Genomic DNA, 21,476 nt, shown 5'->3' with positions numbered 1-21,476 from the left:
TTCTGTTAACATATATAGGTATATATATCATATATATATCTCTTCTTGGTTCTGTTTCTCTGGAGAACTCTGATAAAGTGCCTCTACAAATTTGTTGACAGGAAAGGGTTAATCCTTTTGCAATAAATGAAAACCCACCATTTTAACCAAAAGGGAATCTTTTCAGTGAAAACAATCATTCTATCCATTTATCTGACAGCAGTATTAACAAAAAAGTACAGAGGTCATTCAATTTTGCTCCTTTTCATTAATTCTCAGCTCCACAGAGTTGCAACAGGATGTTGCCTTCTGGCATATTGACATTAAAACTAACGCCTATTTTTAAAAAGGTCATTATAACCCCAGCCAACCATTAGCATCTGAGGGCTCTGAAACAGCTTGTAGAGGTGCCTATGGAAACCATCAATTGCCCGTGAAAACCAGTAAACCAGGACCAATGGGAAACCACAATCACACATGCTCACCAGCTTGCGGGGCCAAACTGATGGAGCTGAAACTTCATTTCTGCCTCTGCTTTTTGTTTTGTTTTGGTTTTTGGAAAATAAAGGAAAACACAGGGTGCTACCATCTGAGAGTGTCAGGAACACGCTCGCAAATAAGTGTCTTCACCCTCACAGTCCTCTCCTGAAGGGCTGGCGGAAGCCTTGTCCCCGGGCCACCGCACTCCCACATGTCAGACTCCACAGTAACCCAAGTCGCTGGGGAGGGCCTTCAGGCACAGCAGGAGGCAGCATTTTATCTTCTTTGTAACAGTTTCCTTGACTGGAAAATGAGAGTGGGTGGTTGTTTTAAACTCAACTGCCATGCTCACATAGGAAGTTCCCCAAAGTGTGGCCCCTACGCACCAGATACCAGACCCCACACTGAAGGCAAACCACACAAGCCACACAGCAACAATAGAGCCTGAGTGTCTGAAACAAATTTCTAACAATACATCTTTTTACCAGATAGACTCATATTTTATTTTGACAAATTTAAGATAGAAAAATATCATAAAGTGAATATAGCAGCTGCTCTTTTGGTAACACGGTTGGATCGTGCAGTGTGGCTGGAAGGGTGAGCTCACCAGGATGGTCTCACTCTGTTTCGGCTTCAGTGAAGGCCGAATTCTATTTCAGCCATCGCGTTTGCTTGAAAGCATACCAGACACAGTAAAACTGGTTTTTAAAAAGGCTATGGCATTCAGTAATAAATATTATAAAGCAGTGAGCCAAAACAACCTTTAAAATATTTTTATAATTACTAAAAGCCAACTTTAAACTTCATGATTAAAGCTAAGAACTCATATTTTCAAAGTAGCTTTAACATTTTCTACCAATATAAAATAGAATAATAAAGCACTTATTTAAAAAAGGAAACAAGTGAAGAAAAATTAGTAAACACGGTATTTCAGCTGACTATGAACAGTGAACATCAATTCAGTGTATTTATATACATCATTTCAATAATATACTCTTTGCCCAGCTGGCCATAAAAACTGTGGTTCCATCACCAGAAACGTGCCCCTGTGTGATCTTTGAGCTGACCTGGTGCTACCCTCATCTCTAGACTCCATCTTCAGAGCGGGTGGTGAGCGACTGGGTACACGCAGACACTTGGTTATGGTTATCACCATGAAAAGCTAACATGCCCAGAGTCTGCCTGGCTTGTCAAGCAGCTTCACAACCTCCTGCCTCGGCGATGCCTCGGGCAACCTCACGCTAAATAATTCACACAGGTGCTCTGCCGTGGATATCAGTCCGTTTCAGCTCTTTCCCTTGCTTCCCTTCCCCACTCCTCAAAGAATGAAATTGGGCAGCCCTCATTAAAATAAGTTATCTCTCACTTATAAAATAAGCATATGTACATATATACAAACACGCATTTCCTTTTCAAGGGCTGGGAAGCTCCTCATTTTCTATCAAATAATCCTTCTTCGTGTACTTGGTGCCCCGAACTAACCTCCACACTTGAAGGTAAGCATCCTTTAACGACCTCTTGCTCGCTTCAGGGCTGCCTGACACCTGCGCGCTCCGAGCCCCCAGCCGGGCTCCCCCGGGGCTGCCCCTGGCCTCTTGCCCACTCTGCCGAGCCGGGCCACCTGCTGCCTCCCCACCTGCTGACCCGATCTCTCCACCCTCCGCGGGCAGCTCCTCCAGGAAGAACGGCAGCTGGCCTCCGCTCGGCGGCGCCTCGTCGCCCCCGGGCTGCGCCCCCAAGTCCTCGTAGTGGCTTCGCTTTCTGGTCTCCAGGAATTTGGCCACACAGTAAATGATGGAGCCCAGGGTGTTGACCACGACGCCGGCAATGAAGAGAGAGGTGGGCTCCACGTCGCTGAAGGCCACCATGCCCACCGTGATGGTGGCGATGCTCTTCACCACGCCCACGAAGCTGGTGGTCACCGCCGAGTTGATGTAGGTGCAGTGCAGCGTGGTGAAGTTCATGGCGCAGCCGATCAGGATGCAGGCCACGAAGATGCAGACCATGGCTGGGTCCCTCCAGCCGGGGAAGGCCCAGGCGTAGATGGAGTCGGTGCTGGCGAAGGAGCAGACGACAAGCAGCGGGCTGGCGGAGACGGCGACGGCGTACTGCGCGGTGAGCGGCCCGTGCTCCGTGTCGGCGCTCGCCTTCTGGATGAGCACCAGGTAGGCGGCGTGCACCAGCACGGCCAGCACGCCCGTTACGTACCCCACGGGGTCGCCGGTCAGGTCGCCGGCTCCTGGGGCGCCCGCGACGGCCGAGCCGGGGCAGGAAGGAAAAAGAGAAGGCAGAAGGCGTCGGGTTGGAAAGGAGCGGACTTCGCGCCCCACCTCTGCGCACCGGTACAAAGCCGGGGAGCCGCGCTCGGTCGATACCCGGCTCCAGGCAGCAGGAGCGGCGCCTTCCCTGCGTACCCCCCGCCCCTGTCCACGACAGGGCCCCGGGGGGCGCAGTGCCCTCGGGGTGGACGCTGTGGCTTCCCAGGCTGGCCCTGAGGTCACCAGGCGCGTGTTGTCCCTGCCTCCCCGGGGTCGCCAGGAGGGAGAGGGACCCGCAGCTCCTGAATCCTACCCGGGCGGGCGCGCGGGGCAAGAGCCCGTGAGGGTCTCCCGCTCCCTGGCTCCCGCGCGCTCCCGCCTCTGAGCCCGCCCCGGCCCGAGACCCCGACCCAGCCCCGGCGGCCCCTGCGCGGCGCCCCTAGTCCCCCCGCTGCAGCCCGCGTGACCCGGCGAGGCGCCGGCCCCTCCTTCCGGCTCGGTCTGGGCTCATGCGCCCCCCACCCCCGCTCCCAGAGGAAGGAAGGGGTGAGGGGAAGACGGGTTGGGGGACGGGAAGGGCGATACGCGGTGGGGGAGGGCGGGGGTCGGCCCAGTGGGGGCTCGGAAGGAGGGGCCGGAGCGCTGGGGAGGCTCCGCCGGGTCTGGAGTCCCGTTTGCGAGCCAGCGACCGCGTTCAAGCTCCCCGCCTATCTGCCTCAGTGTCCCCATCTGGAAGTGAGCGCATGCACCGAGCGATGCCCGCGGCCGCCGGCCGGTGGGCGGGGTGGGCGCGGGTCCCCTCACCTGCCAGCGCGGCGCCGCAGGTGGTGATGAGCACGGCGGCCAGCACCCCAGGCGAGGGCGCGCCGTTCTTGAGCACCAGGACGCCAATGAGCATGGTGACCAGGGGCAGGCAGCGCTTGAAGACCACGTACATGGGCAGGCTGAGGCCGCGCAGGGACCAGAGCGTGAGGCTGGACTGCAGCGTGGACAGCACGGCGACCCCCGCGAAGGAGCGCGCCAGGCTCAGGCCGAAGGGGGGCACGGCGACCAGCCCGAGGCGCCGCAGCAGCTCGAGGCTCAGCGCCGCCGTGGAGCTGGTCAGGCACTGCACCAGGGTCAGGAAGGAGAACTGGTAGCGGCTGATGAGGAACTTGAGCAGGATGTTGAGGGAGCCCGAGAAGACCCCGTGCGCGATGGCCACCGAGATGCCCAGCACGCGGCCCCGGCACAGCTGCCGCATCGCGCCGCCGGGCCTGCGGACGAGCGCGGGGAGGAGCGGGAGGAGCGGGCACAGAGCGGGGACGGAGCGGGAGGAGCGCGGCCGCGGCGGGTGTCGCCCAGCCGCGCGCAGGGCAGGGGGCGCCGGTCGGCCGCGGGGGCAGCTCCCGCCGGCGTCCTCTCTGCGCGCGGCTCCGCGTCCGACTGCCCCGCAGCTCGGGAGGCAGTGGCGGGGGCGGGGGCCTCCGAAAAGTGGCGGGGGTGGGGGGCTGGTCCGAGAGGAGTGGCGGGAGTCCCGGCGGCGGCGGCTTTAAGTAGGTGACGAGCTGCGCCGGGTGCGCCCCGCGGTCCCCGTCACCGAGGACGCTGGCTCCGCGGCTGGCAGCTCGGAGCGGGCCGGCCCGGCCCCCGGCCCCGCGCCCCCCGGCGGGTCTGGGGCGCCGCCCTGTCCTCGCGCCGGGCCGGCTGCCCCGCTCGCCCCTTCTTCCCGGCCCCGAGCCGGGGACGCGGGCTGGGTACCCCGCGCTCAGCCGAGGCGGGTTTTAGGAACGACAGCGCTCCGGGTCGAGCACCGGCTCTGAGCCCGAGTGACAGCGCCCCAGCCGCCCGCCCCCGAGCTCAGCGGCTCTTCCACCCACGGTCCCTCCCGGCGCGGCCGCGGGACCTGCTCGGTGGGAAGGGAAGGGAAAACGTCGGTGCCAGGGGCTGCGGGGCTCCCTGAAGCTCGCGCGCCAGCGCCCCCACATCGAAGGGACCCGCGGCCCCAGGTCCCCGTGTGGGCCTGCTTTGGGGCGCGAAGGCTGCCCCTTCTCGTCCCGGCCACGCGCTCCGCGTCCGCGCTTCCTCTAAGGAGGCGCCGGGATTGCCCTCGCGGCTCTGGGGGACCTTCCGGGGGCGCCGAGGGCTCCGCGGGCTGCGGAGCCGGGGGTGGGGGCGGGGCGCACGGTCCACGTGAGGCGAAGGTGTGAAAGAAGCGGAAGAAACCGAGCCTGTGGAGCGAGTCCCCTCTCCCGGTTCCGGGGGCGCGGGGGCTCAGGGCGCGGGGGCGCGGCGGGCCGCGGGGGGAGGGGTGGGGTGGCGGCGGGGAGGGAGGATGGTCAGGAGGAGGGAGGAGGGGGACGCGGGCGCGGCGCGGGGCGGGCCGCAGCCCTCCCTGGATCCGGGGAGCAGGCGCCCCGCGGGGCCGCCGGGCCGCTCTGGGGGCAGGACGATCCCCGCCTCCCGGCTCCCCCGCCCGCACGTCTGCGCCCCGCGGGACTCGGGAGCGTTTGCTTCCCATTTGGCTAAGAGAAAAAGGAAATTCCTATTTTCTGCAGGCGCAAGACCTCCGCGACCCTTCCTGAGCGTCGCTCCCTGCAGGGGGCCGCGGGGCCGCGAGGGGCCCGCTCAGCCGAGGTCGCCGCAGGGTCCGACGCGCTTCAGCGTTCGCGCCGCTTGAGCAGGACGGACTCGGCCCGGATTTGGGGGCGAGGAAGAGCTGGAAGCCGCTGGCTCCCGCTCCCGCCCTCACCTCTCCTGCCCACCGACCCCCACCGGCCCCCAGCCCCAACCTTTAAACGCTGCCCCGCACGCACGCTCCGTTTCCCGAGCGGCTCTGGTTCTCCTCCCCACGCGCACCTCCGTGCGGCACCGCCAGCCCCGACGCTGAAGCCGCGATCCGGGCCGCGGGAGGCCGAGCAGCTCGCACCGGGGGCTGCGGCGTCGTGCGCGCTCGGCTCCTCCACCGGGCCTCGTGGGGCCGCCGCCCTGCCCTCACGGGTGGACACCCGAGAACTCGTTCCCGAATGGCCCACGGTGCCAACTTTCCAGGAACAACACTGGAAAGCTTTATGCTGAGTCCTGTGCTCCGGCTCCCTGGGGAACGCTCCGTTTTTGTTGCTAAAATCTCTGGTTATGCACTATTGGCTATTTCAGGGACTGTGTTTTTCAAGTGTCATGCTCTTTCTTTAGGAAATAATGAGGTCTGAAGCACAGTTCAAACGATGTGTGTGTGTGTTATAAGCGTCTGTTCACAGTATACTCAGATAAAAAACTTTGAAATTTAACTTTCCAAAGACATCAGCAAGTGACAGATTTCTGCTTCTGGGGACCATTCCAGTGGAAGGACGCTTGCTTTAAGCCGTCTTACCCGAACATCAGAAAGAAGAGTCTGCACAGACCTACCTAGGGAATGATTCGTTTCTGCCAGCAATTATAACTGCTTCGTTTGCGATACTAACGTCAAGTAAAGGATTTGGGGCTGATTCAGTTTCCCCCTTCTCATTTAGGCAACAATATTTAACTAAATATTTGAAACCTACATTGACATAAAACCATACATTTTCTCCACTTTATTGCATATAATTCTTTTCCATTAGGTATTTCACTAAAAAAAAAAATTTAATGCCATCTCCCGCACCAGTTACTAGATAAGCTCCTATGGAAAAGCGGGAGAAATAGGAATACTGTGATTAGCAAGGTTAATTGAGCAAGAATGTAGATCTGAAGGTCAGAAGGCCATGTGACCTACGAGTATCAAGAGTCTAGACTCAATTTCCATTATTTTTGGAGTTGATAAATGTTGATGGCATTAAATAAAAGCTTTAGTTAATTCATTCAAGAAACATACAGAGCAAGTATTTTGTGCCAGGCCGTCTGGGAGCCACAGAGGAGTCAAAGATGAGCATCCTCTGAGCCCTCAGGGATTCGCAGGTGGAGCCGAGGCAGCACACTGTCATTCCTGCAACAGCGGGGTCTAGTGGCAGAAACAGGAGGGCAATAAAAGCTGGAGGGGATATCGGAGAGGCTTCCTGGAGAAGGAAATATGGCCGCCTTCCATGATTTTTAACTGTGACAATAGCACATGCTCATTATAATCTATAAAGGAAAACACACTTTACAAACAGTTTCTGAACGTATTGTCTTCGTGTTCCCCAGTCCACCCCATTGCAGACCTGGGTGCCATTAAGAGTTTGGCGTGAACCTTTCAGTGTTTCTTACATTTATATATACATAATCCCCCCTTTTAAAAAATAATAAAATTAGGATATCCTACACATTTGTCTACCATTTGCTATTCTTAAAAGCCTTTAGTGGTAACCAGCCTCCAAGATAATCCCCAAAGACCTCCCACTTCCAGTATTCACACCCCTGGTTAACCCCTCCCACACTGTACCAGAATTGGTCTGTGTGAGCCATAGAACATGGAGGAAGTGAGGTGAGCCACTCTTGAGATTAGTTTATAAAAGCCGGAGGCTGCCATGGTTAACCTTCTCTTTCTCTTGTCTCACTTGGTCTGGAGGAAGCCAGATGCCACGTTGTAGGGACACACAGCCTCTGGAGGGCCCCACCTGGTGAGCATTGGAGGCCTGTTACCAACCATGTGGGTGACACTGCCCACTCATCCTTCAGCCCCAGTTGAGCTTCAGACGTCCACCAGACCCGGGTGACCGCTTAACCACAATGTCATGAGAACACCTGAGCCAGAACAACTCAGCGAAGCCACTCCTGGATTCCTGATCTATACAGACTGTAAGAATAAATAAACGTTTGTTGTTTTAAGCTGCTAAGTTCTGGGGTGACTTGTTAGACAGAAATAGATAACGAATACACATATTAACAGCAGTGTATTTTTCCACGTGGGACACAGTCCTACCTTACTCTTTTAAGCAGCTGCTCTACAATGTAACCTTTCTTCTGTAGACAGGCAGCCAGGTTTTCCCAAGCAGTGATGTAGTGAAGGTCCTCGGACATCTGCTCTTACCTGGACTCCAGGCAGTTGGGGTTCAGGGTAGGGGACGTGGGCAGGGAATCTTGCTGGTAATTTAAAGTCTTTATTGCAAAATTGCCTTCCAAAAAGGTATATTAGAGTGCTCTTGCTTTAACCAATATTGGAAATTATCAATATTTTAAATGTTTGCTAAACTGATAAGCAAACAAATGGGACGTCATTTTAATCTGCGTTTCTTTGTCATCAATGAGACAAAGTCTGAGCATCTTCAGACACTTGCGTTTGTTCTTCTTGAATCGTCGGTTGGTTTCCTTGTCCACTTTCACGTCTGGCTGTCTTCTTAGTGATTTTTAATAGTCTTCATAAATTATGGATATTAAGCCATTTGTTACATATGTTGCAAACATATCCTTCCAACATGTCTTCCGTCTTCCAGCTTTGCTAATGGTGTGTTCTGTTTTAATTTTTGTATGTTGTCAATCTTTTTCTTTAGTAATTTCATGTGACTTTCAAACGATGGGTGAGAATTTGCCAAGCCGAGAGCAAGGCAATCCAGGCACATGGACTAGCTTGAGCAAAGATGGAAATGACAACCTGCATATTCACACGAGGAGTTTGTGAGCACACTAGTGTTGCTGGAGCAGAAAGTTCGTGATGCTGCCGAGAGAGGCAGGGGACCAGCCCCAAAGGACCTTAGCTGCCTGGTTAGTGAGCCTGAACTTTTTCCTGTAGGCAATCCTAGAAGCAGAGAAAGGTTTTACATAGAAATTGATGTAATCAGATTGTATTTTCGATCAGTCTCCGGCAGCTGTGTTGAGGATGGCAGCTCAGGGCACAGAACTAGAAACAGATGCATCATTTAGGAAGCTGTGTGATCGCCCAGAGAAAAGCTAATGATGGCCTGAACCAGAGCAGTGGTGGTTAGACTGAGGGAAGAGACAGAACTGAGCAGTATTTAGGGGTAAAAGGGCCGGGACTTCGTGGCCTCTGTGATGTGTGAGTGCAGAGGTGGGAACAAGGGGAGGAGCAGGATGCAGGCAGGTCTTCAGCCTGAGCGCCTGGCTGGACAGGATGGGCACAAAGGAGGAGGCGTGTTCAGGGGGAGTTTGGTGAGCGCCGTGAGTCTGGCTGGAAGAAAACACGTGCAAAGGCTGTGGGCGACCCAGGTGGGGAATGCAGGAGAGACAGATTTGGGACTATTCAGTAAATACATGGAAGTAAAAAACATGTAAGTGGGTTATCTCATTCAAGAAGAGGCCTGTTAAGTAAGAAATTACTGAATTTGCTGTGAGAAGAGCCGAATTCGAGCTAAGATACACAGTTAAGTGCGAAAGGCAGAAGGGACAGTTGGTGCTCAGCCTGGACCTCGGAGGGCAATGGGGCTTGGCAGGGTCACTCCAGACCCAGGGTCCGCTGCTTAGCTCTTCAGACTGGGAAACTCAATTTTGTCAGTTCCCTCAGGAATGATCAGGATCAAGTCACCAGAGAGTTCCACATCTTTACTGCTTCTCAGTGGGCCAATTTCTGCTGTTCCCAGGAAAAGGGTGGCCATGTGGTCAGGATCCAGTCGTAGCAGATTTCCAATTCCAGCTCCATACTTCCTGGCTATTAGGACTCCTGGGAGCCTTCGTTTCCTTGTCTGGAAAACTAGGAGGGCTTCCTTGCAGGGACGCTGTAAGATCCAAAGGGTAACACAGAGAAAGCCTCTCACCTCGTGCCCAGGTCACGGAGGATGCTCAGGGCCCTGACCTGCCTGCACTCACTCTTCAGCGCTGTGCCATCACTGCAGGCAGGAGGGGCCTGGGCAGGCAGGCAGGTGGGAACTAAGAGCTCTGCAGCCTGGAGACAAATGTTGGCCTCCCCAACCTGGAGGGACTGACTGGTCAGCCTCTTAAAGCCCAGAGGCTGCCTGGCTGTGAACCACCAAGGACTCAAAACTCTCACACATTCTCGCTCGGGAGAGAAGCCAACTCTGTCCCTTCCAGCTTTCCAACCCTAGTTCCAGGGAGCCCACCGGATAAAGGTTCACCCACAGTCCACACTGGGAGACTCCGAGAACCTAAGTACCATGAAGTTAGTGTTCTAAGCATCACTAACGTCCCCAAAATAGAGGGAGAAAATAAATTGAGAGGCGTTAGTTTTTAAATTGCAAGTATTTGTTTCAAAAGATACATGGCAGATTATTTTACTAAAATCTCTTGCATTCTAAAAGGAAAATAAATAAATAATTTATTTCACAGTAAATATGATCTGGGTTATGTCTCTTGTAAGTTCTGTGATACAGAGAACACCCTGCAGTGGGAGTGGGGCCAGAGGCTCTGGAGGGAAGCAACAAGGACCACTCCAGGACGGCACCCTCGTGCTGGCTCCAGGACGTGCTGGAGCACCTGTTCCTTACAACACCCTCCTGTCAGGCAGTGTCCTCTTTACGGGGCCTCTCAAAAACAATTAGTCCTGACTGGTCTGAGAACCAAAGAGAGACTCATTTCACACACATCGACTGAGGACCTTCGTTGGCCAGCATGGTGCAAGGGCCACGCCTGGGACTAGGACGAGGTCTGGGCCCTGAATCGTGCTCTGACCAGGCCCCCCTTTCCTGCTGCCAGAAGCAACTTCCCAGGCCTCTCAGGCACACATTTTCAGGCCCCACTCCTGGCTCCACTTTCTGTCTCCTTCTGTCCTACCTTTTATGCTGTTTCATTTTTGTATTTTGTAAGCTGTCTTTTAATTTTTTTCTGGAACAAGTAAACCAAGAAATACGTAAATAAGACTACATGTATTTTTTATTTTTCTTCTGATTACTACAAAAAAATATATTTTGTTCTTTAAAAATTCTCAAAAAACTTGTCAAAAATTTAATGACAATTTTTACCATTTATAACACATTTTGTTTTACTAATACGTAAAAATATACACATTATGCAAAGTTGTTTGTTTTACTAATTTTTCCCTCTTAACCTACCTTTTTACAGGTCATCAGCACCTGGAGATTTCTCGAGGAGACTTAGGGAGGTAGCAAGGAGGGTTCGTAGCGTTACTTATCGCTGGTTTCAAGGGCAAGATTGCTTGAAACCTCAGTAGGACCTAAGACTTTTTGCCCAGAGACAAATTTTTTAAAAATTTGATAGTAGGGAAGTAGGAAGTGAGAAATATAGGGTCTCATATGAGTACAATATCTAAAAGGCTTTGAATAAATGTGAAAAACATGTAAGCTCTTAACTCAGAGCATTCCCCGCTCTCAGCGCACGGGCCGTCCTGGAGAGAGCCTCAGTGTGCGTGTCAAGCGCGGAGCGGACGCTCAGCAAACACTGCTGAGTAGGCTGACTCTGCATCAGTGCCGTTACTGAGCTGCAGACACACATGTACATCCGACACAGCGCTGTGTTCACGTACGCACTACACAGGAAAAGCAGCCTCAGTGGGGCTGTCGTACCGTCATAAATGAGCAAGAGATGCAGTTTATTCTGATTTTTCTCAACAGCAATGATTATATTTTACATCAAAAATGACAAATGAAAAATTAAATGTGTCACTATCAATAGAGTCTACGGAGCTCCAGTATTTTAATCCATTTTACAATGCAGAGGTTACATTTTAACAGAAACTACAAGATCTATCATAACATCAAATCCTCCTTGGGGTTTTAAGAGATATGGCTTATGTACTAGGCTTCAACAGTGAGCCAACGTCTCTATCAGCTGCCTCAAAACTGATTCCAGGGTAAATTTTTAAAATGTGAAATCTGAAGAGCATATAAAAGCCTAATGTCTATGTTATCAATAGTTAATTTATGTCCTGTTAAGTGGTACTTCAACCCTGTTCCTTTGTCTCTGACCAGCGTGGGGTACCTCAAGCAGGCATAGCGAGACAAATGGGGTCATAGATTTTTATCGTCTCATCCCAAGCACAGTCAGCCACCTGGAAAACAGAAAGGAATAAGACACATCATCTACAAACATCCAAAATCAGCAGCAAAAGCCTAAGTCATTTATAGAGTGTAGGAGACCATCCACTAGTAAACGTGCCTTTAAATAGGAAGAACACAGGGACACGTTTTTGATAAAAGGTCTGTTTTCCCTTTTTAAGATATACTTCAGGGATTGTTTCCGATGACGGAAGCTGCCGTGAGGACACCCCCAGCCCACCCCCCCCCACCCCCAGAGTGACAGGGTCCCTCAGTCCTGCAATCACTGCTGAAAGGCGCTTTCCTGCACTGTGAACAAGGCTCCTCGCTGGGTGCTGTGGGAGGAGAGGAGAGCCAGCACAGCTCTCCCTCCAAGAAGGGCTCGTTCAAGACCCATGTGGGAAGGGCTCCAACAGAGACCGCAGAGGAAGGACCATCGAACCCAGCGGGGGCAGTGTCGGAGACTCCACAGATGCCGTGGGATGCAAGGGCCCTCTTTAGGGCAGACACCGGAGACAAGGACATTCAAGTCTAAAAAGCCCTTTAAAGATGTGAAAGGAGACAGTCCATGGTGTTCAGGAACTGTGTGTTAAAAACTCAGTGGGGGTAGCCACGTCTCAGGGTAGAAGATTCATACACAAAATCAACTGTATTTCTATATAGTAGTAGGAAAAAATTAAAAACATAAAAACATAAAGGTACATTTACAATAGCATCAAATAACAAAATACTTAGTATAAAACTTAACAAAAGACATGCAAAATGTCCACACTAAAAGATAAAAACACTGTCAAGAGAAATTAAAGGCAGCCTAAATAAATGGGGAGGTATACCATGTTCATGGGTTCAATACTGTTAAGAAGTTAATTCTCCCCCCAAATAATTTATAAATAACTCATAATCCCAGCAGGCTTTTTAATAAAAACAGACAAGGTGATTTTTTAAAATTTATGTGGAAATGCAGAGGACCTAGATTAGCCAAAAGAATCTTGACAACAACAAAGTTGTTGTACTTACACTGCCAACTTCAAGACTTACCATAAAACTAGTCACCAAGACAGTGCAGTATTGGCACGAGGCACACAAGGAGATCAAAGGAACAGAACAGAGTCCAGGAACAGACCCCACACTTAGACAAGTGGTTTTCAACAAAGGTACCAAAACAATTCAAAAGGGAAAGGAAAGTCCTTTCAACAAATGGTGCTAGAACTGGACATCTGTATGGAGAAAAAAATGAACCTCGACTCCAGCTTCACACCATAAACAAAAATGTATGTGAGACAAACATATCTAAATATAAAAGCTACAAGAATAAAGCTCCTAGAAGAAAATATAGGAGAATATATTTTCAATCTGAAAGTAAGATTTTTAAATAGGACACAGAAGCAATAACCAGAGAAAGTTGATAACTTAGACTCAATCAAAAATAAAAATTTTACTCATCAAAAGACATTGTTAAGAAAACGAATCAGCAAGCCAGAGTGGGAGAAAATATTCACAAAACATACAGTTGACAAATAACTTGTATCTAGAATATATGAAGAACTACTATAACTCAATCATGAAAAGACAACCCAATTAGAAATGGGCAAAAGTCTTCATCAGACAAAAACAACATACAAATGACCAAGAAGCACATGAAAACGTTCAACATCACGAGGCAGCAGGGAAATCAAACAAAAACCACAATGAGATACCACTACATACTCACAAGAATGGCTAAAATTAAAGGCAGACGATGTCAGATGCTGGCAGGGAGTGCAGCAGCTGTAACTCTTATACGTTGCTGGTACAACCACTTTGGAAAACTGCTGGGCCATTTCTCATAAAGTTAAACATAAACCAATCTGTAGACCCAGTAATTCCACTCCTAGGGGTTTATCCAACAGAAACAAAAACATCTTTATGGAAAATGCATGCAGGAATGTTCACAGCAACTTCATTCACAATAGCACAACATCGGAAACAATTAAAATGTCCCTTGAGAAAATAACAGATAACAAAGTGCAGTAAATTCCTACAACAGAATGCTGCTAAGCAATCCGAGGGTGGGAACACGGAGGCAGAACAGCACAGACGAATCTCACAGCTAACAAGCTGAGCCAGAAACAAGAGCGTACACACCAGGGGTTCCACCACCTAAGTTCTAGAACAGGCACACTACTCTAGGTAACAAAAACGGGGGCAATGTTTTCTTCTGTTTTTTCAGCTGGAGGTGGGGTGGGATAGAGGACGCCAGGAAGGGATAAAAGGGAACTTTGGAGGACGATGCAAACGTTTTGTGTTGTGATGGGAAGTTTGTCAAAAACCTGTAGCTAAGATTTGTACATTTCAACGTATGTAAACAATACCTAAATAGTAAAAATAATAATGACAATAATAATAATTATTGAATGAGGGGTGGGACGCAAGTAGAGGAATAAATTAAACAAGAATGTGGATAATTGCTGAAGCTGGGTAATGGAAGTTCATTATCCTAGTCTGTTTACTTTTTATACATTTGAAATTTTCCACAACTAAAAAAAAGGAAGAAAACAAAAAATGTAGACAGTAACATGAAGGATGAAGTAGCAGGAGAGAGATTCTGGCAAAGGAATCTGCATTCGATTCCCCACCCTTTAGTGGCTGCAAAGGCTGAAGGTTAAACAGAGAACTGGCAGTGGTGGTCCATCTAGCTACTTGGCTGTCGCTAACTGAATACAAGAACCGCTCAGATTAGTCAGAACATATCAACTCCTTACACTCACCAATGCTAGTTCAGTCAGAATCCAAGCTAGAGAGAGCATTAAAGACCTTTTAGTCAAGCTTCTTTATTTCAGCACTAAGAACCAGACTCTTCAAGATGTGCTTGCGACCTCCTTCTCAGCTTTGCCCGGCACAGGTTCACACACTCAGTCCAGGCACCTCGTTGATGCCCCCTGCTCTGTCCTCTTACTGATCCCTGTCCCCAAGTCATCTCTCTTCTCCCTCCCTTCCTCCGCCCCTCGGCCTGGTTCTGCCTGAGAGGGAGCTCTCCAGGAAGAGTTAGTGTAAGCCTCATTTCCTCTGTGAAGTCGCTCACAGCATCCATAATGTTCAGCCCTACTATTCACTGACATGTGTGTCTTCAGCTCTCAGAGGGCATGGACCACGTCTCGCTGTAACAATGACTCAATACACATTAGCTCAAAGAGCGTATTTCACAGATGAAGACTGCAGAGATGAACTTTTTCTCACGTTCACACTACAGTCGCAGAGCTGGAATCAGAGCCTCAATCTGTGGCGGCTGTCCATTGAAAACAGTCCTTCATAAAAGGCAGACTGACACTCTGCCTGATCCTACAGTGTAAGTTTTTATACCCTGGGACACAAAGATCATTGTATCAATTTATCCCTGTCTCATCTATAGATATTTTTTCAAGTGCTGGGCCTTTCTGTATGTTAAGTGTCAACTACTGCGGAGATGAGAATCAGAGAAATAAGACTTAGGCTTGTGATACAAGGTATCCATAAATTATATTTCTGAATCCTGATTCAGCACTCTTCAATCCAGCTTCTTATTTACTCAGAACTTATAATAACTAAAAGATGTCAAGGCCACTGAATCAGCAGATGCTTATAAGTCAATAATTAGATTGATAATATGAGAAAGACCTCAAACTGCAATGAAACAGAATTATGATAGACTGATTCAAATTAATGCAAATAATATTTCTCCATTGACTAATTAATTAAACCCATCAGTGCTACAAGTTTTAAAAAGCTCAGAATAAAAAATAATAAGATAAGAAAAAAAGCACTTCACTAAACTAACCAAGACGCTCCGGCCTCTCCGAGTGGGCCTGTGAGACCCCCTGTAAGGAGATATGGTCCCTGGGGTGGGGCAGCTCTTGTGAAGTACCATCACCCCCCCGGGGCCTCTGGAAGCGCTGGTCCCACTCAGTTCCACGACGAGAGTGAACACAGGGCTCCTTCTTAATGTCCCCTACCATCCATCTGAGGCCAGCCTGGATGACATTACAAAAAAGACTCTGCTGGAAATAAGGGTTAACAAAAAGGCAAAAACATATACAGGTAAAGCGAACAGACATGAAAATGAATAATCTGCTTCACAGGATGAGATCCACTCATTCTCCAGCTTGTCAAACAAAGTGGGGAGTCTTCCCTACCTCCCACCCTGCTTCTTCAAGACGAAAGCCGTCCTTCCCTCCCATCCCCAGGAAGGTGCTTGTGGCCATGAAGACTCCTTCAAGGCCAGCCTCAGGATAGAGAATGAGGAGCCGATAATAGGGCATCTCCCTTCTCATCTACCAAAGATCCTCTTTCTCGGTTCAGTGTCCTAAATGAGGACTCACTTCTTTGCCCGTTACCTTGCCGTCAGGAAAAACCGCAGGACTGCAGTCAGCAAAAAGACTGCTAGACGTTCTTTCGGTGGAATGCGGCACTGTCCCAGGGTCCCAGGGTCCCCTGATTCAATAGGGGTCTATGCCTTTCACTGTCTTTTTGACTGGATTACTTTACAACTCTGAAAGTTATAGAAAACTGATAGTAATCAAATGATTCTCATCCATTAAAGTTGCAAATGAATGTTGTCCTGTGGAGATGCAATTGATGCTGCCCTCTGCCACAAGAGACGGCCCCAGGAATCACATTTATTGCCCAGTGAATATATTCACCTGTTTTACATCTGCTAGTAAATTCATTTCAGCACCCAGTGATTGCCTACACGTCTGTTCATTGGTCCCTTTGAGCTAGCTGTAAAGTCGTCTGTGAGCTACACAAAACCTGTGACACATGTTCATGCTATCTTTGTATGCGTCATTTTGAAAATTACCCTTCCACATGGCCACACAGGGAAAGAGCTGACCTGCTCAACAGGGTAACTATTATTCCCATGGAACATACCAGCCCTTGCTCTCTCATAGGAGACGACACACCAACAGAAAAGCCATTTCATTAAAAGAACAAACATGAAACGGGAGAAGGGGCAGATAATTACACTAGAAAGAAAGGCGACAAATAATTACTAAAATTTGGCATGAAATTCAGCTCCACACCTCCTGGTAGCACAGGTAAGAAAAAGCAAACAATAACATAAAATATGCAATATCATCATCAATTTACCAGTTCATCAGGGGGGATAAAGTTTTTCCCAGCACCTGACTGTAGAAGAATATATAATATGCCCCCATTGCAAAAAGAATTCAGTGCCAAAAGAGTGGTTTTACAAGAAATTCAAAGTCTTTCTTCGTATGGCTGTTTTTGAATAAACACCTCAACCTTCAAAGAAGCCAAAAGCACACATTAAACTGCAGTTCCGAGGCAGTTCTCCAGGGCACTGGTCCTCAAGTGGTCCAGGATCAGCCTCACTGCTGTCACCAGGCTGGTCTACTGCCTGGGGTCTGTACACTGAGGTCCACAGACAGCCTTCACGAAGTCCATAAATGAAACATTTTTGTGTATAAACACATGTTTGGGGAGAGGAGAGAGAACCAACCATCTCCTTGAGATTTTCAACCCTTGAGCCCAAAAGAGTTAATTTACAGCATTCTCCAGCTGAGCATTATTCTCACCTCGGGAACATTCTAAGATGCGGCCAGAAGTGAAACCCTCTGATGCCTATCAGCTTTCCTAACTGGGCCTCCGTCCCGTGCACTGGCCTGCAGTTCTCTGGGAGTGCCTTCCATGCAGGCATCCTTTGTTGCTGACTAAAAAGAAATCCAAAATTCAGCAAGATTCAAATATTCTTCTTAAGGAAGAATTCTCTTCCTTTCTTGAGGAGAAAGAAGAAATTCATCTGCCACTAATGGAAAACACCTTGTGCCGTATTTTCACATTTTTATTTAAAATCTAAGTTTCAAATCTGGCAGGTTGATATGTGGCAGGAAGACAGCGAGTCAGGAGGACTAAGAAAGAAGAGACAGGTCTGAACTGTGTTTAGAGAAGCACACTGGCCTCACCTGAGGATTCCTAACTGCCGTTATGCAGCGTCCCGATCCTGCTCTACAGAAGCCAAGATCCAGAACTTCACTTAACGAAAGAGAAGGTTTATCAATCATTGAAGCCATGGTTAAAAACAATATTTTTATTTTATTTATTTTATTTGAGATTTGCACCCTCTTGAGTTCTAACTGGGTTGAAGTGGTTTCCAGATTAACCCACAAGGCCAAAGAAAGCAAACAAAGATTTTTAAAAAATCTGTTCTAAAGGGAAGAAATGGAGTAAAAGCTTTCAGGTCTCAGAGCAGAGCACTTACAATACGTGCACAACAAACTAGCCTCCACGCTCCACGGTAACTACGGAGGAAGTGAACGCCAGCTGCATGATCTCAGTTCCTTTTCCCAACAACGTTCACATATGGACGGAAACACCTTTCTACAACTAAACCTGGCGGGACTTTTTGAGAGTCAGTGATTATATATCTTGATGAAATCTGTATTCCTTGTGTTCTGTATGTAGTAAACCTTTAGTAAATGCTTGTTGAATGAATGAATGAGTGAATGAGTCCGTGTAGGAGCAGTGGTTGTTCTCCTGGAAAGACTGTTGAGTAGAGCTCCTAATTGGGGTGAGGGCAGAGGTCCCAGGAAAGGCAACAGGTTTTATGGGATTTGGGTAGGGGACATATGGGATTTTTGAGTGTCATGAGTATTACTTATTTATGAGAGGTTTCACAAGGAGCTTGCTTTTACATCTCAGGAGCTGTCAGTCAAATATTCCCCTGCTCTGCAAAGCTATGTAAAACATAACTCATACATACATACATTCATTCTCCTATTTACCCATCTGTTCCACACTTATTCACTGAGTGCCGCTGTGGGTGAGAACCGTGCCGAACACACTACAGTAAACAAGACGCTCCTGGTCCTGCCCACAGACCTGGAGCCCAGCGGGGGAGACAATGTCCAGCTGTGGACAATGACAGGCAGTTCAGGGTCCAGCAGAAGTAGGGGAGGGGTCACATGATGAAACGTGAGGAAAGAGGACACTTTCAGGGAAATCTTATCTAAGCTGCGGCTTAAAGGAGAAGCACGCCTTAGCCAGAGTGTCTGTTCTTGCTAGTTTGTGGAGCAGGGACACGATGGAGAGAAGGAAAGTGTTCCAGGCAGTGGAATAAATAGGAATAAATGAACAACTAAAAGTGCTAGCTTTAAGGCAACTACACCGCATTGTAACTCGTCTGACGAAACTCCTCGTCTTTCAAGAGCAGCTTTCTCTTGACTCCTGTCTGACTCCGTCTAGGGTTTCTTGAAGGCTGGCCGCCAAGGCCCATCCTGCTGGACTCTCTCCCCTTATGGCGAGTGTGCGTGCGGACACCACAGGGGGACCCTCCAGGCTCTACCTCTTCTGCCGTAGGATATTCGAGTGGAAAATGGATTTCTTAACCTGCAAGCCCCCTTCGTAGGACATTTCATCCCTAGCCCCTCTGAAGTTCCTTTAATCTGAGATCAAAATGCAAATCTTTTCATTAAAACTCAGAATTAAAATTATCAATGGTAAGTATTAATATCAATATTAAATGTATTTGATATTATTTATTAATGTAAAAATTTATTAATAAATTAACTTTACTTATTAATGTAAAAAATTGAAATGAGCTGCTTTTTAAGGAGTTAATATCCAAAGTATATAAAGAACTCATACAACTCTACAACAACAAAAAAACCCAAACAATTCAATTAAAAAATGGGCAGAGGATCTGAACAGGTATTTTTCCAAAGAAGAAATACAGATGAACAACATGCACATGAAAAGATGTTCAACATCACTAATTATTAGGGAAATGCAAATCGAAACTACAATGAGAAACCACCTCACACCTGTCAGAATGGCTACTATTAAAAAGACAAGAAACAACAAGTGTTGGAGAGGATGTGGAGAAAAGAGAGCTCTCATATGCTGCTGGTGGGAATGTAAACTGGTGCAGCCACTATGGAAAACAGTATGGAGATTCCTCAAAGAATTAAGAACAGAACTACCATATGATCCAGCTATTCCACTGCTGGGTATTTATCCAAAGAACTTGAGAACACAAATGCGTAAAGATACAGGCACTGCTGGTTTTATCACAGCATTATTCATAATCACCAAGGCTTGGAAGCAACCTAGGTGCCCATCAAGGGACAAATGGATAAAGAAGATGTGGTATATATACACAATGGAATACTACTTAGCCATAAAAAAGGGCGAAATCTTGCTATTTGTGACAACATGGATGGACCTTGAAGGCATTATGCTAAGGCAAATAAGTCTGATGGAGAAAGCCAAATATTGTATGATTTCACGCATATGTGGAAGATAAAACAACAAAAAACAAACACACAGAGACCAAGATTGGATTGGTGGTCACCACAGGGGAAGGGGGGAGGGGGCAAAAGGGGTGACAGGGCACATAGGTACGGTGACAGATGGTAATTAGTCTTTGGGTGGTGAACATGATGTAGTCTACAGAGAAATCCAAATATAATGATGTACACCTGAAATTTATATAATGTTATAAACCAGTTACCTCAATAAAAAAAATTAAATTAAAAAAAATTATGGGCAGAGGGATCTCATCAAGATGGCGTGTAAGCCGACTCTAAACTCATCTCCTCTCACGAACACAACCAGGTTACAACTATTTTTGGAAAAATTACCCTGGATAGAAAACTGAGAACTGGATAAAAAGAACCCCCACAACAAAGGACAGTCCTGACTAAGGTGGAAGAGGCAGAAATTCCTGCCAGAGAGGAAAAAAGCCACCTTTGGGAGCAGCAGAGCTTCTCAGCTGGTCAGGCAGGAGCCACCCTAAGGTACGCAGCCCTCCCTGGAGGAGTGAGGTCCCAAGCGGGGCCCATACTGCTATAAGCATCCTTCAGACTCAGCACAACTGAGATGGGGGTCTTACTGTCTGGCTTTGCTGGCTATTTTTTGGCTAGCTTTTTGGCTATCGGTCAAAAGCCAAAAAGACCCGGGTCTTAAAGGGCCCATGCACAAACTCACTCATTGCAGCAACCTAAAATCACCAGAGAGAAGGCTGACTGTCCTTTGGTAAAACGAGACTCACCTAGGTGGGCTCTGGGGGCATCATGGTGAGAGGAGGGACCTCTCCAGAGAGTGAGACACTGGGGGGGGGCCATTGTTCTGACCTGGTCCCGGCGTGCTGACACAGACCCCGGTGGGCGCTGTTGAGGTTCTTCCCCTGGCCTGTTAGCCCAGGGGGCTGCCACACCCACTAGACTACAGATTTAATCCAGTTCAGCCTGGGCAGGCAGCCTGCCCTAGGGACCCACCCCGCCCAAGAGCAAGCCCTCAGGTTACTTGTCGGCTTCATTGACTGGGTGCCTTGATCCTCTACAGGCAGGCGAGGGTGTGGCCTCTGTGCGGCAGGGCCTGTGTGAGGACCAGGTGAACTGTGGGGGGCACTGGTGGAGAGGTGGGGGCCTCTGCAGTGGGGCGTCAGGGTACACTCCAGGGGGTTGGGAAGTGTGCATGGACCGGGGCTGTGTTGACGGGGTATGTGGTCCTGTTGGGGTGAGGCATATCAGCAGCAGAAGACCTGTGCTTCACAAATAGCTATAAAAAGGATCAGCCCTACCTTCCAAAGCCTGAAACAATTGAGTGCTCCCTGCCTAGGGCCAACCCCACTCAGCTGCACTCCTAAGAGAAGTGACAACAGCCTTGTAGGCCTGAGGCCTATAGCAACTGTAAGCCCCTGAACCTAGCAACCAGCTACACTGGGTAGCAACCCAATTAAGAGGAAAACTGTAACAGGAGTGTGCTGATAGACTTTGTAGCCAACAGTGCTGAGACTTCCCAAACCGGACTTACAAACAGCTGGCCAGGGAAGGAAAGACTAGACTCCCTGGGTATCTACATTAAGAGCAACTCTGCCATACCAGAAGGACACAAGTAGCCCACAAAGGGGTGACTTCTGGATCATTTGGACTGGTGACGAGAGGGAAGC

The 21,476-nt window shown here is 49.0% G+C and overlaps 2 protein-coding genes across 2 annotated transcripts in view; both read right to left on the bottom strand.

Moving 5' to 3' along the window:
- Positions 1-937: 937 nt before the first annotated feature.
- Positions 938-4,317, bottom strand: SLC35D3 (solute carrier family 35 member D3). The gene is made up of 2 exons (XM_001504411.4): positions 3,522-4,317; positions 938-2,698 (listed from the first exon to the last, which is right to left on the bottom strand). Exons 1-2 carry the CDS (start codon positions 3,958-3,960, stop codon positions 1,872-1,874), a joined length of 1,266 nt encoding a protein of 421 aa, XP_001504461.2. The 5' UTR covers positions 3,961-4,317; the 3' UTR covers positions 938-1,871.
- A 6,760-nt stretch (positions 4,318-11,077) lies between these two features.
- Positions 11,078-21,476, bottom strand: part of PEX7 (peroxisomal biogenesis factor 7) — a 91,064-nt gene continuing 80,665 nt past the window's right edge. The window contains exon 10 of the mRNA XM_023651185.2: positions 11,078-11,565. Within this exon, the coding sequence (XP_023506953.1) occupies positions 11,497-11,565 (69 nt within the window). The 3' untranslated portion in view covers positions 11,078-11,496. The remainder of the gene's footprint in view (positions 11,566-21,476) is intronic.

This window comes from Equus caballus, chromosome 10 (assembly GCF_041296265.1).
Source record: "Equus caballus isolate H_3958 breed thoroughbred chromosome 10, TB-T2T, whole genome shotgun sequence".
Taxonomy (NCBI): Eukaryota; Metazoa; Chordata; class Mammalia; order Perissodactyla; family Equidae; genus Equus; species Equus caballus.
The sequence above is the reverse complement of the archived record's forward strand: the minus strand, read 5'-3'. Positions and strand labels throughout refer to the sequence as shown.

Coding starts and splice junctions, on each gene's coding strand:
- SLC35D3 (XM_001504411.4), bottom strand. CDS start 3,960: ATGCGGCAGCTGTGCCGGGGCCGCGTGCTGGGCATCTCGGTGGCCATC. Junction 2,699..3,521: donor CTGCGGCGCCGCGCTGGCAG/GTGAGGGGACCC, acceptor CGGGCGCCCCAG/GAGCCGGCGACCTGACCGGC.